The sequence below is a fragment of the Panicum virgatum genome, chromosome 9K (assembly GCF_016808335.1).
Source record: "Panicum virgatum strain AP13 chromosome 9K, P.virgatum_v5, whole genome shotgun sequence".
Classification (NCBI taxonomy): domain Eukaryota; kingdom Viridiplantae; phylum Streptophyta; class Magnoliopsida; order Poales; family Poaceae; genus Panicum; species Panicum virgatum.
Window position 1 is genome coordinate 6,608,685 of NC_053144.1, and position 16,999 is coordinate 6,625,683.

General features: G+C 49.4%; 1 protein-coding gene across 2 annotated transcripts; it reads right to left on the minus strand.

Annotated features, from left to right (window-relative positions):
• Nucleotides 1-7,932: 7,932 nt before the first annotated feature.
• LOC120649708 (UDP-glucose 6-dehydrogenase 5-like) lies at nucleotides 7,933-13,546 on the minus strand. 2 transcript variants are annotated; one of them, XM_039926578.1, is made up of 2 exons: nucleotides 13,469-13,546; nucleotides 7,933-9,720 (listed from the first exon to the last, which is right to left on the minus strand). In XM_039926578.1, exon 2 carries the CDS (start codon nucleotides 9,697-9,699, stop codon nucleotides 8,257-8,259), a length of 1,443 nt encoding a protein of 480 aa, XP_039782512.1. In that variant the 5' UTR covers nucleotides 9,700-9,720; nucleotides 13,469-13,546; the 3' UTR covers nucleotides 7,933-8,256. The 2 variants fall into 2 exon arrangements, with proteins under 2 accessions (XP_039782512.1, XP_039782511.1); XM_039926577.1 differs by lacking the exon at nucleotides 13,469-13,546 and adding an exon at nucleotides 11,052-11,214.
• Nucleotides 13,547-16,999: the final 3,453 nt, after the last annotated feature.

Genomic DNA, 16,999 nt, shown 5'->3' on the forward strand with positions numbered 1-16,999 from the left:
GGACCACTATTGTTGGGCTATGATGAGAGGAGCCTCAAAGTAGTAGAGGCTTCCAAAATAGCACCAGCTGAGGTTGGCACTTCTTGAACATGTGTTCAGTAGATGCGCCGAGAGTTGCAATTCCCACGCTCCTTTTGATCGCCTTGGCGCGCAGTTGCTGCACGGCCTGGATGTCTTCCTTCCACTTGGACACCACAAACTCTTTCACTAGAGCTCATGCCTCCTGTATCAGGTCTTCATGTTCCACCTTCACCTTGGCAGAAGCTCGTTTCTGAGCATTCCTAGACTGGAGCATCTGGAAGTTCACTGGATCCCGAGCTCGGTGCATGTATGTTTTGGCGTGATGCTCGAAGACCACCACAGGAGGGACTCGCCCGAAGTGGATCAGGGGTGGCTCCTCGATGTCGATGTCGATGGATGGCTCCTCCAGCTTGGTCGGAGATCATCGTCAAAGGAAGCTGCTCGACTTGGACTACGGGAAGTGCTTCAATCTTGGAGACGATGGTTCCTCCAACTTGCACGGGATCGCCACGGGTGGGAGGTCTTCCGAAAGGGGATGCTGCCGCTCAGCTCGCCATAGCACGAAGCTGACTTCAGCTGCGTCTGGACCTCCTGCTTGCCACACTGAAGAAGTGTGGAGGTGTTCATCGTCACAGTTGCAACGGGGCAGGCACGGTTGCCCCTAGCATGGAGAGGAGCCTTGGCTTTGTCAGCATTGTAGACACACTCCCCGCTTTATCCAAAGCACAAGCATCCACCCTGTTCCCTGCACGAAGAACACAAAAGGAAACCCAACAGGGAGGGAATAATAACCACCCAGTGAAGCTTTGGGCTATCATAAGGAGCCTCAAACCACGTGAGGCATCCAAAATAGCACCAACATAAGACTGAGCAAGATGACGACGACGAATATTTGCGCAGCAAAGATGGGAGGAGAACCATCTCCCACCGGGCGTGCCATTTTGTTTTGAGAGAAAAATCACACGAGATTTCCTCTGCGTGGAAAATAAAGAAGATGCGGGCGTGCCAGTGTATATAGAAAATACACAAAAGAAACAAGAGACGGGAACACAAGTTTTATTCATATTTTTATAAATACAAATACAGGTTCCCATACATATGTGCGCGCTCCATAGCCTGCCGTTGGGCAAATCTAACTTGGGCGAAAGTGGTCTTCTGGTTCCCGGGGCCTCGAAAAGCTCCCGGTTAATTACCTCCGCAAGACTAGCTTGCCGTAGTACCTCCGATTAAGCTGCTGTGGTCGTCGTCTTCGGTCTTTGCTTCGCGTTCTCCATGCATGATGATGGTGGTGGTGTAGATGTGGGCGTCATCCATGGCCTCGTCGGTGTCCATGAGCCGGTGTAGCGCAGCTGGAGCATCAGCAGCACCCGCCCGTGTCGTTCGGCCTCGTCGGTCTCGAACGGCGTGGTAGTCACAATAGTAGGATGTCGATGCGTGGAGAAGACTTGAAGCTGGACCGAGTCGGTGTCGTGGCAGCTTAGTCGTGGTCGAGGTAGTCGATGTTGTTGATGAAGAGGGTCTCGCCAACCCATGAGCATGTGTGGTGGTGGTGGTGGTGTAGATGGCGTCGGCGTCATCCATGGCCTCGTCGGTCCATGAGCCGGTGCAACGGTGCTGGGACATCAGTGGCGCCCGCCTGAGTCATCCGGCCTCGTCGGTCTCGAACGGCATCGTAGTCATTGTAGAAGTGGGTAGTCGATGCAGAGCCGGCGAGATCGTAGGCGGAGCCATGGCGAGGCAGACATCTGCACGTACGTGCAACTTGCTCCCTTGCTTGCTTCTTTGTGATGCGCGTACGCTCTGTGGTGCATGGCACTGTAACTAGCTAGCTTGCTAGCCATGTGTGGTGCACTTACATCTCTGGTCATGCACGTATGGACTTGTGCGCGAGCGCGTGTTCGGCCGAGTGGCAGATTGGCTTCTCGGCTCCGCGCAGCTCTCTGGGGCGGCATCATCTTGCGGCAGCCTGAAGTCAGCAGCGCCGACGCTGTCGTCCTCGGCGGCAGCTCCATGCCGGCCTCATCGTGGCGCGCTTCAGTGTCGTCGTTGGTGCGGCAGCCGGGTTGAGATGTGCGGGGTCAGCCCCGCCGCTCGGCGCTTCAATAGCTTCATGGTGGCGCCGTCGTCGCTTACTCGGCACCCGAGCTGGTGGTGCAGCGGAGTCTCGTCGCCGGCTTGCCAAGAGCGTGCAAGGTCTTGGTCACTTGCTTGCCAGGAGCGTGCACTTGCATGTGCATGCATGAGCGTGAACACATGCAGCCACGTCCAGCGCACATGCTCGTCCAGGGGCCGTCCTCTTAAGCTCCGAGCAGATGGCGTGCGGCACCGTGCCCTCCGCAACCTCGGCCGCATCGCCGTCGGTCATGTCACCATCCTGGATTGAATGAAGAGCAGTTTGGCACGACGAGCAGTCGGACGTCGATGACGACAGGTGCCGCCGCTCCGCCGCAGCCGAGCTGAGATGGTCGCCGATGATGATTAGTTCGGTGTCGACGACGAGAGAGGTGCTGCCTCTGCGCCGGCAGTCGAGCCGATGTAGAGGTCGACGATGATAAAGAGGCGCCGCATGGTGGCGCACGCACGTACACATCTTATTCGTGCATGCCACTGTAGCCTGCTAATCTTCTCATTAGCTATACGTGTGCACTTGAGCTCGTGGCCATGCACGAGCTCGCATGCAAGCACACGGTCGGGCTCCTTGGGGCGTCGACGCAGCGGAGTCTTGTGATAGCCCGGCCCGGCATCACAACATCGGCTGCCATTTTGGCGGCGTCTCATGCCTCGGCGTCTTCGAGGCGGCGGCATCGGCTTGACATCGCTTCCTCCCGTGGTGTCTTCGTCGTCCTCGGCGCCAGCTTGGACGTGCAGTGCCGGCCTCGTCGCACCGTGCTTCAACATCGACGTTGGTGCGGCGGCCGGGCTCAGATGTGCAGCGCCAGCCCCATCGGGCTGTACCTCGATGACTTCGTGGCAGCGCCGTCGTCGCCGGTTGAGCAGCTGGGCCTCGACATGCAGCGTGGATCTCGCTGCCGGCCACCGGCCACCTGTCTTCATTGCCAGCTCGACTTCTACTTCGTCGGGCGTGCTCTTGTACGGCACCATGGCGATGTGGATTGGATGATGATTCGACGAGCGCCGGGCCGATGTAGACGCGGGCTGCTGAGCCGTCGACTGTGAGCAGGTCGATCCGGGCCGAGGTAGACGTGAGCGGCTGAGCCATCGACGACGAGCAGATCGATGGGGTCCCGATGGCTGGACTCCCGCTCCTCCCCCGTGAGAACTTCGCCCCGGGCGAAGGCGGCGGCTTGACGATGCATGGCGCGGAGAGGATGAGCACGTCTCCCGGTTCCTCCGTGCGCCAACCCTGGCTTCCTCCGCTCGTCAAGGCAAGCAGGAAGTGCACGGCGTTGGCATCTCCGACGGAGATCGCCTGGGGGCGCACCTTCCTCTGGCTCCTTCACCTGGCTGCGCTCCCCCCGTGGAGAGGAAGAACCCCTAGCACTTAGGCTTACGTGCCTTTATATAGGCAGGGGGTAGGGCGACGGGCTCCCCTAGGTTTTCTACTTGGCGCCGCCTCTAGTCTGTTGAGAGAAATCCGCAAGCCTCATCCGCTCAGCGTGCAGAGCGGAGAGATAGAGATTGATATACGTCTGTGATCTCAATCGAGCAAGATAAGCATCCAGGCCATGCAAGCTCACTGCATCGTGGGCCTGGCCAAAGGAACGTGCGTGAGAAAGCTAGAAGCAAGGCTAGCGCATGCACGCGTATTCCCATCTCGGCCGGCTAGTTCGTAAGCTTCTCTCATTTTGTTACGGATCAATACGCCGAGTCGTCGTCACGGCCAGAGAGTTCGGGATATCATGATACTTCTAGAATCTGCTAGGCCACGCCGGCTATTGTGCGGGCCTGGCCACACATCTGTTCCAGGTTTGAGTACGTGTACACACAGTCCCGTACGTACGTACACACGCACCGGCACTGCATGCGTAGACGCCCATATGGAACTCTGCACGTTCCCATGATTTGTTTGGGGCCTCATTCACATGCTAAGCTCCCGTGGCGTGACAATTATGCAGCTGACTTTAGTCCCTCTTGTATGACTCATGTATATGATTCACAAAATCATATTTTAAATTAGTTGCACAAAATCTCATCAAACAGAGTGTCTTTATCAGTTTCTAGTGGGGGGCTATTAGTAGTCACACGTGTGACCGGCAATCAAGATGTCGCACGGTCATATTTTTCAAAACCGTATATCCAAATCAAAATCCGACTGCACCACTTTGTTCCTTGTGACGCAATCTTCAAAACAAGATCAAAATCCAACTACACCACTTTGTTCCTTGCGACACAATCTTCAAAATAAGACCGCACTTGAATAATTTTTTATGGATTTTTTTGAATGCGGAACATTTTTTAAGCTCGAATAATTGTTCCAGCAATATAAAAAAATGTTCCGTCTTATGTGATGGTTTGATTGTCCGTCACACGTGTGACTCTTAATATTTCTGTTCCAAGTACAATAAGATCTGCGCAATTGATATATAGAACACTCTTTTTTACATCATTTCGAATCAATGCATGAAAGAGGAAAGGTTCGGGCGTGGATAGGAGAGAGAGTATTGGCAACTTATGTGATTGGAAATTACTGAATTTTTAAGCTACATATTCATTTCTAGTAGCATGAACCGCGACAAGAGTGACATGGATATCCCGTGAGTTTTGTAAAGGTATTGAGAAATGCAGGTGAATCAACCTAAAAACTAGACAGCTCCAAAAATCCCAACTAAAAGAAGAAATCGCAACTAGACTAAAATATTTTGGGGCAATTTCACAGAAACAACAATAAATAATGGGGTCTATTATTGGATTCGTCGGATCGACCCTCGTTATTTGACATGGTAAATTTGATACACACCAAATCGTGCCCGAAACGCGAGGATCGTGATGTGACCGAAATGTGATGTGACCAAATGAGAAGGCTCGGCATTTGTTAACAGCGCGTGAATGAAGATTATAAGGACCAGGGTATCGTGGGGGGGTTATCTGTACCGTGATCTAGCCTGGAGATCTGTGCATATGTCAGAGGCAGAGGAGTGGGGGACACACATGCAAATACGTAGAGCATACGATGGGACCTGAACCAATAGGAAGGGAGGGTTCTGTACGGGGAGGCGCGGGTTAGGTGTAATGGTGCTCTGTACCAATTCGCGGCCTGTTGTTCAAAATTCGAAAACAAAACATGGGAGGATGGTCCTACCTCCGTGATAGATCAAGGAAAAAATCCAGCAGCGCATAGTTGGTCTTGGTCGTCGAGTTCGTCGCCCTAGTCGGCAATGGCGGTTCCAAAGGAGCGGGTTCGCCTGTCCGCCGAGGTAGTTGGTACAAGGGAAACTCCGACCGCTATATTTGCATACGGGGCAACGCATTCGAGAGTTGCGGAGGCGGGCATGCTATGTGTAGGAGCAGAGGAAGGAAATTCCCCATTTCCACTACAGTCTGAAGGTGAAAGCGGCGCAAGGGGGGATTTGGGAGTTTGTTGCAGTAAAGATGCGAATCATCGAAGGTCATGCGCTTCTAGTTGTTCTAAATTTTGCATTGCCTGTTCCTTGTGCTTTTTTCATTTCGTTCCTTATTTCTCACGCCGATTACGATTAAGGGTTTCGGAATGGAAAAGGCTGCTGAAACTAACCCCTAAAACATCTGTGCGTGGCATTGGGTCTTTCTCTTTCTTTTTGTTTCCTTTTTTTTGTGGTCGAGCAGATATGCTGCAGGAAGCCATGATGCTTGGTTGGATGCGATGGTAGAACAATTTGATAGAAGGAAATACTTTTCAGACATGTGGTCTGTAATAGATTTGAATGTTCGGTTGGAAAGGTAATTTTTACCAGATTGGACATTTTGATGTAATCCTCCGGTTATGTACTGTTTTACAAGTTTGGCTTTGTTGGTTCCAATAATAAAGACTCAACCAGCTGTCTTACTAGTTGCTGCAGCGAAGATAGTGGGTTTGCAGGGTCTGAATTAGCTCAGCCTAGCGAAGCATTCGACACATACACTTTTGCCAAAACTTATGCTCTGTGAGATAGTGCTTTCAGTTTAAGTTATAGATGGCCTGTTTATTTTATTGCTGCTGTGTCATGTTAGCTTGGTTAAGTGCATCTAAAACTTTAGGATCAATCAAATGTATGTAACGACAAATTTCAAGATATTACCAGTTTAATGAGGTTTAGTTAGTTGGTGGAGAGCATTACACCAACGAACCATCAAATTGGTGGAGGGCATTTTAGGGTCTTCTTCTATAGGTGCAGGGTAGAGCGTGGTGAGTGATGTAGTAGATCACAAATGTAACCAGATCAGTAGAGGTGAATGCAAAAAGTAAGAATGTATTAGATGTATACTCCAATGGATAAGCTGGCATAATTTTGCTTTTGCAAAAGCTTTTATGTAGCATGTATGAGTCATTCTATTCGCTTGTTGGCCAATATGGACATTGCAATACTAAATTTTGATTCACACGGCTGGGCTAATGAAATGAGTACTTTTTTTTTGCATAACATGTGTAGGCCTGAGATTGGGACGCATGCAGAAGCAATAGGATCGACAAATAAGTCCTCCAAAAGGTACTGGATTAGGTACTTGCTTGTTAAATCAAGTTAAATTCATATTAATTCTGTATAGACTGCAATTCCATGTTTTTTTTGGGTTTCAATTAATACAGAAATGAAGGAATACGAAAGCAAGGGACATGCATAACAGATGCAGTGAAGAAGTTACGATTTGATCAGGAGGGCGATGTTGTGGAAACTCAAGGTGTTCATGATCAATGTAAATTGATGGGAAGAACCATTTGTGGCATACGTATACGCGATGAAGATGGAACCCACTAACCCTATGCTAGAACGCAGCAACTCTAGTTGTTCATCGGTAACAGAAAGGGTGGATACATCAATATCCCCACTCAGAACTCTAAGTACAATCCCAACATCGGCCTCGTGTACATAGATGCGTCTAGATGGCCCAAAAACCAAGCAACTTTCCTCACAGTCCATCTTACTGAGCAACCACGCTGAGAGCTTGAGGTTAAGCTTGCTAATGCACGGTATGTCCAGAATCCCGCCAAACCCAATTTCCCTAATAATTTCATTTTTGAACTCACTGAGCTTGGAAACCAAGTTGAAGACAGCCTTTGGTGAACATCTGTTGGTGATGTTGGATGCAGAGGATGCTTCATCATCACTCGATTTGGGAGACGATGGAGTCACAGAGCCTCCCCCACCGGACCTTCCGGTTGGAGCAGAAGAAGACGGCCCGCCTACACGCCTAGGGTTTGAGGGGAACTCGAGAACCCACCTTTCGTCACGCTCAACCACCATTTTCCTCTATCCTTCCTCACCGAGAACTGTAACCTAAAAAATAGGCATTGCGAAATAGACTAGGGGGCAAACGGTTAATGGACAACTGTTTGTACCGTCCGGTACCACCCCAACAAGAAATCGGTACCTACCGGGTCATTGAGACTATTCACCCTCCGCTTATAAAAAAAATAGGTAAATCCTGACCACAACTTCAAACGGCCAACCATGACCACACGTTCAGATCTAGAAAAAATTAAAAAAAGATGCTTTGCAGCATACAACCATCAATCGCCGGGGAACTTTCTGTCACATCAGCACTCTTCCGTCAGACTCACAGGCGCAAAATACATGGAAAAAAACAAGAATACATGTTAATACATCACATAGAGACAAAAAAAAGCACACATCTCGGTACACAACGCTCGGTCAGGATTAAAGAACTCACGATTGCCGGGTACTTAATCGTGTTTTCGACAGCGCGTGTCAATTTGTGCTACGGTACTCGTATCCGCTGTGGAAACGTAAAGGATCGAACACGAGGCAAGGTTTGTTATTCTGCGAAAAGAAGAGCATCGATTGTGTAGTAACTTTTATAGGAATACAATTGATGAATCAACCAAGTATAGCAGGTCCATGGGTACAAGGAAATTTCCTCAAAGCAGAGAACACAAGCGCTCGAGGATCTTACATCTACAGACGTCCTTCCAACATGAAAACACGAAACACAGATTACTAGCAGCACCGTCCAACTTTTATGCCTGACAGAAGAGAAAATCGTAGCGTCTCCTGCAAAAACAAACTATAATAAAAAATGGTCAACCAGTGCCTCTTCCTTTCTCGAATCCAACTCCTGCAGGCTGCAGCTCTCTCCGGGGACTTAAGCGACCGCGGGCATGTCCTTGAGCCAGGCGTCGAGCGGCTTGCCGATGGAGTAGACGATGAAGCCGATCTCCCTCAGCTTCTCGGGGTCGACGATGTTGCGCCCGTCGAACACGAAGGCCGGCTTCTGCATGTTGTCGAAGATCTTCTGGTAGTCCAGGGTCTTGAACTCGTCCCACTCGGTCAGGATGCACAGACCGTGGGCGCCCTTGGTGGCCTCGTACGCGTCCCAGACGCAGCTCACCTGCTTCACGGCCGTGGGGCTCGTCGGCTGCAGGTGCATCGGGTGGTCCCAGTCAAACTTGTTCATGGCCAGGTCCCGCTGGATCTGGTCCTCCGTCACCTGGGGGTCATAGATGCTGATCTGGGCCTTGTCACCCAGCAGGCCCTTGCAGACGTCGATGGCAGGGGTCTCCCTGGTGTCACCGGTATCCTTCTTGAAGGCGAAGCCAAGGACAGCAATCTTCTTGCCGGCAACGGTGTTGAACATGGACGACACCACGCGGTTCACAAACCGGCTCTTCTGGTAGTCGTTGATCTTGATCACCTGCTTCCAGTAGTTGGCTACCTCAGGCAGGCCGTTGCACTCGCAGATGTACACCAAGTTCAGAATGTCCTTCTGGAAGCAGGACCCACCGAACCCAACACTGGCATTCAAAAACTTGGGGCCAATCCTGGTGTCCTTGCCCACAGCATACGCCACCTCAGTCACATTGGCACCAGTGGCCTCGCAGAGTGCGGAGATGGCATTCACAGAGGAGATCCTCTGCGCCAAGAAGGCATTGGCAGCAAGTTTGGAGAGCTCAGCAGACCACAGGTTGGTGGTGAGGATCCTGTCCTCAGGAACCCAGTGAGCATACACATCCTTGAGGGCCTGGACGGCCTTCCTGCCCTCAGGGGTCTCCCGGCCACCGATGAGCACTCTGTCAGGCTTGAACAGGTCCTCAATAGCAGTGCCCTCCGCAAGGAACTCTGGGTTGGAGAGGATCTGGTAGTTGATGCCCTTGCTGTTGTGGGTCAAGATCTTCTCAATAGCCTCAGCAGTCTTGACAGGGACAGTGGACTTCTCAACAACAATCTTGTCAGACTTGGAGACATCAGCGATCATGCGAGCAGCGCTCTCCCAGTATGTGAGGTCGGCAGCCTTGCCAGCTCCAAGACCACGGGTCTTGGTGGGGGTGTTCACCGAGACAAAGATGATGTCAGCCTCAGCGACGTGCTTCTCAACATCAGTGCTGAAGAAGAGGTTCCTGCCCCTGCACTGCTTCACAACATCATCGAGACCAGGCTCGTAGATGGGGAGGGTGTCACTGTTCCAGGCCTCAATGCGGGGCTTGGAGATGTCGACGACGACGACCTCAATGTCTGGGCACTTGAGGGCAATGACGGCCATGGTCGGGCCACCGACATAGCCAGCACCGATGCAGCAGATCTTCACCATCTTGACAGCTAGATCTGTGACCTGTAATTCCAAAAGGTGCTTCTTTAGTGGATTGTAAAACAGAACACATAAAGATCCTGACACGAATCAGACATGACAAGCAAGTGTTTCAAGTTAACTGAAGCGATCAGCATTCACAAACAAAAGCACCAGATCCTGAACATTAAAGCAAGACTGAAATAGCAGAGACATACAGAACCAGGTTCTATGAAGGTCATTCTAACTTATTACTGAACTTTTTTTTTTAAACGAACCAGGCAGATTATATTAAAAAGAAGATGAAAGCTCAGATTGAGCATAGAACAAAAAGAAAAACGCAAATAACCCAACACCAAACCTCTCCACAAACATCACACCACTCAACACACACCGCCAAACATGAAGCTAAAAATCCAGACAATACTTAGTCCTCGCAAACTCCACAACTCGAATGTCATCATTGGCCGTCGTTGACTGTTACATCCTTCGCCAGATGGGGACTCAGCTCAACCAGGTTCATGTACTATCGTATCTTGTAGGTCATCGACTCCTTCCCCAAGAATGCCGATTAAGGCATTGTCCAACGCCTCGACCTCACTTATTACTGAACAATAGAAGTTACCAATTTGGCAACATCTTAAGAAGTTTACCCACCAGGTAGGATGCATCTAAAAAAGGTTTATTTTGTTTTGGGGGATTAGGACATATCCAGATCTCCTTTTTGTTAAGCAATTATAGCATATATCTGTCTCTCTGCTGATCAAAACTTATCCATCTACCGCTCTTCCAAACCAAATACATTTGTAGTTAATGCTTTTAAAATTCCTTCCTTAGTCGAACCTGACAAATCGGGTATACTGTACTCACTAATTATACCATCAAAGTACCAAACCACCTGCGATCCCGTTCCAAGTTCCAAACTACTACTCTACCGTTTACTGAAAAAAAAACAGAGCCCAAATAGAATGACGAACAGGAACCAGATCCATGACCACCAATCCATTATGAATTTACTTCACGAAAATGATATGAACACCACCACCATGTTCTACGGCGGTGAGCCAGAAAGATCTGAAACTCTGATCCAGAACGGGAACAAAAGATACAGATTCCAGGGGGCGCAAATCCTATTTTCAGTTACTACACCGCATAGTCGTGATCCGAATCAGATCCAAACCACGAAACTCTAAGATCTGAGGACACCATCTTCCTCAGAGAATCAACTCGGGGAGCAACCGCTCACAGACCGAACTCGAGGAACCAACTACTCGCGGAACGGAATCACGACCCCCGCCTGGCATGATCAGGCGCGCCGGAACTCAGCGCAGAAAATCAAAGGAAGCAATCGCGCGGGATCGGGGTTCGAGGCTCACCAGATCTCGAGGAACTGCAGGGAGATCTCGCTCGGGGAGGGCGGGCACCCGCACCACCGACGAAGCGAGACGGCGATCTCGCTCTCTCTTCCTGCGGGGGGCAGAGGGGGAGACGCTCGCTGCCTACGAGTTGTGGGTGTGTGCAGAGGAGACGCGAGGCCACAACTCATTAAATACCCCGCCACGCAAACCCACCGAATCAGATCTACCCCTCCCCCTTCAAAAAATAACCGTGCCGTGTCGAGGGGGGTGAAAAAAGAACCGGATCTGCTGCAGTTACCTCCCTTGCAGTTGGGTCACTGCCACGTGGGCCCCACGCGTGCAGGCCCCACACACAGTGACTCAATTGCACGGCGGCCAACTGCAGCGGAGCCTCGTCCTGAAAAAAGTAACCGCGTCAAGGCTGGTCAGAAACCAGAGTAAATGAGAATAGGGGTGGTGAGGTGGACGACGAGAGCTCAAGCTCTCATGCATGCCACCAAACTTGCAATTATTAAAAGGCACTCACATGAGTTCATGACACTCCACCTAACACTTTCCTTCTATACCCTCAACCCCTCACAAAAAACACAGAGAAATTCTCCCACACCAGCAAGAGCATAGACAGAAGTTTTTTTTTGTTGCTGATTGATGAGCAGTTTTGGTGTAACTGAGCAGTCTGATGGTCTGATTACTCTCTGATCAGATCTGGCTCTATCTCACCACGTTCCGTGCACAGAGACTAAGGTCAGGCGAGATGGGCGCGTACATGTAGCCCATGAACCGGAAGCAAGTCAAGGAAGAACATGGCCTGCAGAATAACCTAGAGTTGCTGCAATTTAATCCCGCGGTCAACTACAAACAGCAACCGAATAATTGAACTCTGAACCATAAAATATGCTGCGAGTACTAACCGTGGATGCTAAAGCTACAGTATTGGTGACGGAGATGTAAGAAATGCAGGCTGGATCAAACGAACCGAGGCAGTAGAAAACTTCAAAGCCTGGACACAGTCAAATCCAGGAAGCTGATGCAGATGCTTCTCCCAATGATACTCTCCACCGAGTCACCAGCCAAAACGTGCGTTTTGTTTGCTGATTAAGAAACACAGGCTGGATCCAGTGCAGGGAAAACTCCAAGGTTGATGGTGTAAAAGTTAAAAAGTAAGGGGGGGGGGAATAGAGGCCAGTGTTTTCCTCGCAAAAAAAAAGAGGCTGTGTTTATGTTATGCAGAGGAGTGTAAGCAGGAAAAGGAGGAACTTTCTCAGTCTGTAGTCACTGTCGTTAGATTAATGCTAGTAGTAGACTGAAAAGGACTCCATCTTTTTTTTTCCTACTACTTAAGCCACCATTTAGGAAAAGGTTCTAGTGAGAAATTTCCTTATTTTCCACAGTTCTAAAGTCATGGATTGGCACATGCTCAAGCTACCGGGTCAACAAATACCCTTGTTTGTCGACCAAACGATAAATTCTTTCAAGTACAAGTCGGTGCATATATTGTTAAATACTAACACACAACATAGGAACCAAAAACCTGTTTAGTCAAACAAATTGAAATCTATTCAAAGAAAAAAAAAACTAAGTAGTAAGATTTTTTTATAAAGACAATAATTTATAAACTGTGCATAACACACATCGCTTTCGGCTTTGGACGTCATAAATAAAACACAAGACACCAAGCAAAGCAAATCACCATTTAGAAACCCCCACCACCCCTACCAACATGCAACCTCGCCATCGATCACACCAACAAAGGGAAACACGAGGAGCCTCCCACTGAGGGCTTGTTCGGTTGCACACGGTTTCATTCCGGGTCGGGAATGATAGAAACAATAAGAAATATAATAAGAGGCCCGAATTTATTCCGGGTCGGAAACTACTTGCAACAAAATAAACTTATAATAGATACAATAAAAAACCCGGATTTATTCCCCATCTCTAGACTCATGGATTGATTCCGGGTCTCTTGTTGTATCCACCGTAAGTTTATTTTGTTGCAAGTAGTTTCCGACTCGGAATAAATCCAAATCTCTTTGTTATATCTCTTATTGTTTCTATCATTCCGGGTCCGGAACGAAACCGTGTGCAACGGAACATGCCTTGAGACATTTCAACGAACACCGGATCTGCATCTCGGTTCTGGCTCCTCGCCAACGACCGTTCACGCAGGAACCCGCCGACAATGGAGTGAAGCAGAGGAAAAGGAACTACCAGCACGGCGTCGCCCCCACCCGAATCGGTTACAACCGCCGCGGAGGCAACCGCGACCAACCCAAGGAAAGCTGGTGACTCGCCTTTGAGTGCCTCTCACGCGAGGCCAAGAAACGCAATCAGAGGCCATGGCAGCCACCTGCAGGTGCGCACGACGGAGCGACGACGAGGCGTACGGATCGGAGCAGAGGGGGAGGAAGACGAAGTGGGATCTCTGCTGCATTTACCTTCGGTTGCTTGACGTGATGTGATGGGGGGAGCGACGTCAACTTCGCCGCCGGCTTGGCGTGTTTCTTTCTCCTCCAGATTTGATCTGGCTTCAGTTGGGAGTATTAACCGGCTAAACGGAGAGAGAGGGAAGGAGTAGCTACCACGTATCACTTGCCTTTTTTTAGAGCGTAATTTTGTTTGTTATTGCGTGCAGGCGTGCAGTTAGAAAAGGATGATTGGCAAAAATATCCTGCAATTTTATTTTTATAAACCTTTTTTTGCGGGTAGTTTATTTTTATAAACCTGCACAATACATATTTATATAAATGATCTCTTTTATAATCCTGCGATCTACTGTATAAAATCAAAGATCTCGAAATAATCATGTACAGATGTTTACATTGATTTCATTATCTGCGTGCTTATTCATGCAGAAACGTAGATGATTGCACATGTGATCTCTTAATTTGTCGATGCGGTACTTACACATGTACAATCACCCGTTAAGCACCGGACTATTAGATCAAGCAACATTGCTATAGGGCATGGACTTTCTGCATCCTTTGCGGTGAGGGAAAGGGTTTATCTTTCGCCAAGTACGGAAACGCCCCTGTACATAAGCCCTTGTATCGAAGTTGGCCTTTAGATCATCAACTACACATACGAGCGAAGGTCTGTTCACATGCGTGGGGATCCAACGGTAACCTTTTTAGCACACCGCAGCGTAAAATATCAGGTTCGGTCCTCGTACCGAACTCCAACGAATCGCCGGAAGAAATGATCTCATGTCATTAGACGGAGACGACGGAGAGGTCGCAAGTGGCGGTGGGACAAACGCCTTGTTTGTTTTCCTAGACTTTTTTTTTACTCTCTATCACATCAAAAGAAATTTTACTATTTTAAAGTATAAAATAAAATCTGTTTATAAATATTTTTTGACAGCTGAGTGATAATCCGCGAGACGAATCTAATGAGCCTAATTAATCTATAATTTGTTATGGTAACAATCCGTTAATCATGAATTAATATACCTCATTAGATTCGTCTCGCAGTTTAGCCACAGGGTTCTACAGTTAGTTTTATAATTAATCTTTATTTAATACTTCTAAATACTAAGATTATCTTTAATGTGACATGAACTAAAATTTAACCCCTCAAACCAAACAAATCCAAAATATCTCATGTGCGCGCCACCGTTGGGAATGTCCGACCCTTCCTGCAGATGGATCAGTGGCAGTGCTGGACTAGGAAAGAACAAAGATCATGGCCGGGTGCTGTCTGAGAATAGTTGAGCCGGATGCCGGGTCAGGCGACGCCTCTTACGGCCTTGTCCGAATCAGACCTCTACGACTTGACAGTAACCAGTTAATCGAGCTGACAACGCCATTGCAGGCTTGCAGCGTCGCGTCGGTAAGTAATTTTCTTCAAGGAAAAGTGTGGCACACCAAACTCTGACCCACGATTTCTCCGGTTCTGGTAGTCTTCTAGGAACAACTGAATGTTTGGCACTTGACAGTCGCACTGAGGACGGTTCGGACTGCATGCTGCCTAAAAATGGACCCGGCGACGACGACCACGGGCGTGATCGGGGCCGAGACGCACGGCCGGAGCCGCCGCTTCGTCAAAAGAAGCGGGGGATCCGCGTCGACGTCGTGCGAATTCAGCGAGTCCGCGCTGATCGATCCGACCTCGTCGGCCTGATGACCTCCGGCGCCCCGGCCCTGCGCCGGCCGTGTTCGGCAGCACGGCGGAGTTAGGCCGGGGCGTCGTTGAATCGTCTGGGCACCCTGAGATCTGTTTGGCCATTGGTGGACTTGGATGCCACGACGCGACTGTAACGTCCTGATATTTTGTCCGGGGTCACCAAAGCGAAATTGGCCATGGCATTTAAAAACTAAGCAAAAAAATATTAAATATGATTTTATGCATAATCAACCAAGAAAAATGGAATCGAATACATTTATGTGTGCATGCATGTGTACGTATGTGTGTATGTATGTGCCCATGTTTATGCATTTTGGCAATCAATAACTCACAAACCAATAAAGGTTTACATATGAAATTGTTTTGGCATGTCACTAACGTCATGATAAACCAAAGTCTAATTGAAGTAAAGTGAGAAAATGACATTTTACACATGAAATGACAAGTCTTTTGAATCATGGTTTTTAAAGATTTAAACAATCTTTCAAATTTTAAACAAATCTGCTTTGAAAATAATTTCTAAAATATAGCTCAAATGAATTTTTGTCCAAAACCAAAGTTATAGGTTTTCAAAAGACGAACAACTTTTGCGTTCAAAGTTTTTCGAGTCGCCACACAAAAATGGGAGAAAAATTTTAATTTCGAAGCATATAGGACCTTTTCACATGCACTCAAGTTTTAAATTTTATCTTTTAAACGAAGCCTCAAATGAACTTTTGCCTAAAACGAAAGTTGTAGATCTCGAAATTTTAAACAACTTTGGTATTCAAGAGTTTTTCATTTGAGGCCATGTAGAAGGAGAAAAATTGAGTTTACAAACTAGAGTTTTGAACTTTGCTTTATTTACGAGCCTGCCATCAACTCCATTTCCCTCTCTGTTTTCTCGCCGTGACGGCGTTCGTCGCCGGCGTCGGCCCCCGGCCGTCCCACGCGTCGCGCCTCCGGCCAAACCCGTCCTCCGCGCCCCTGGTTTCGACGAAACCAGCCTCCCTGGCACTTTCCACGCGCGACACGCCGTCTAACGTCGTCGTCTCACCGTCGCTGCTCTCGACGTCCGAGCCACGCGTCGCCGCGCCACTGTCCTCGCCGCCGCTCCAGCTATCCTCATCGGTTCATGACGCCAATTCCGAGTTCGCCTCTTCCTCTCCTCGCGCTAGAGCCAGAGCTCGAGCTCTCCTCTGCTCTGGAACGGCGTCGCCGCCCGCCATGGTTGCCGCCACCCCTGCTCCCGCGGAGCTCACCCCTCCAGCCTCCCTCCGCCACAAACGACCCCACAGCTAGCTCCCCGTCGCCACTCTGAAGCTCCTGCACCCGGCCTCGCCTTGCTTCTTCCACCAGAACGCCGCCACCACGAAGCAGGGCCGCCGCCGCCCCTAGGCCACCGTCGAGCTCCCACCTCCGCCCTCCCACGGCTCCGATTGACCTCGGGAACGGCTTCACCTCGCCCCAACGGAGCTCCCAAGCCCAGCCAAGCCGCCTCCCTGCCGCCGGAGTAGCCCCGCCGCGGCACAGGGCCACCACCGGCCGCCGGTGCCTGTGGGCCGCCCTCCTCAGACTGCCTCCGCCCCCACCAAGCACCTTTACTGGTTCGTCTCAGTCCCCTCTACCTTTTCCCCCACATCTCCCTTGCCGCCGGCGAGCAAAAACGCCGGAAATCCAGCCGCCCGACCCTCCTCTGTGCTGTCCCGTCCGCCAAGGACCTCCCCTGAGAATAAACAGAAATCCAGGAGCCTAGATGCAAAAGTTCGTTTTCTTTTCCTTTTGTTTTAAAAAACAGCAAATTTGTAAATTCCATATAAAATTGTAAAAAAATCATAAAAATACAAACTAAAATGTTTTGGAAT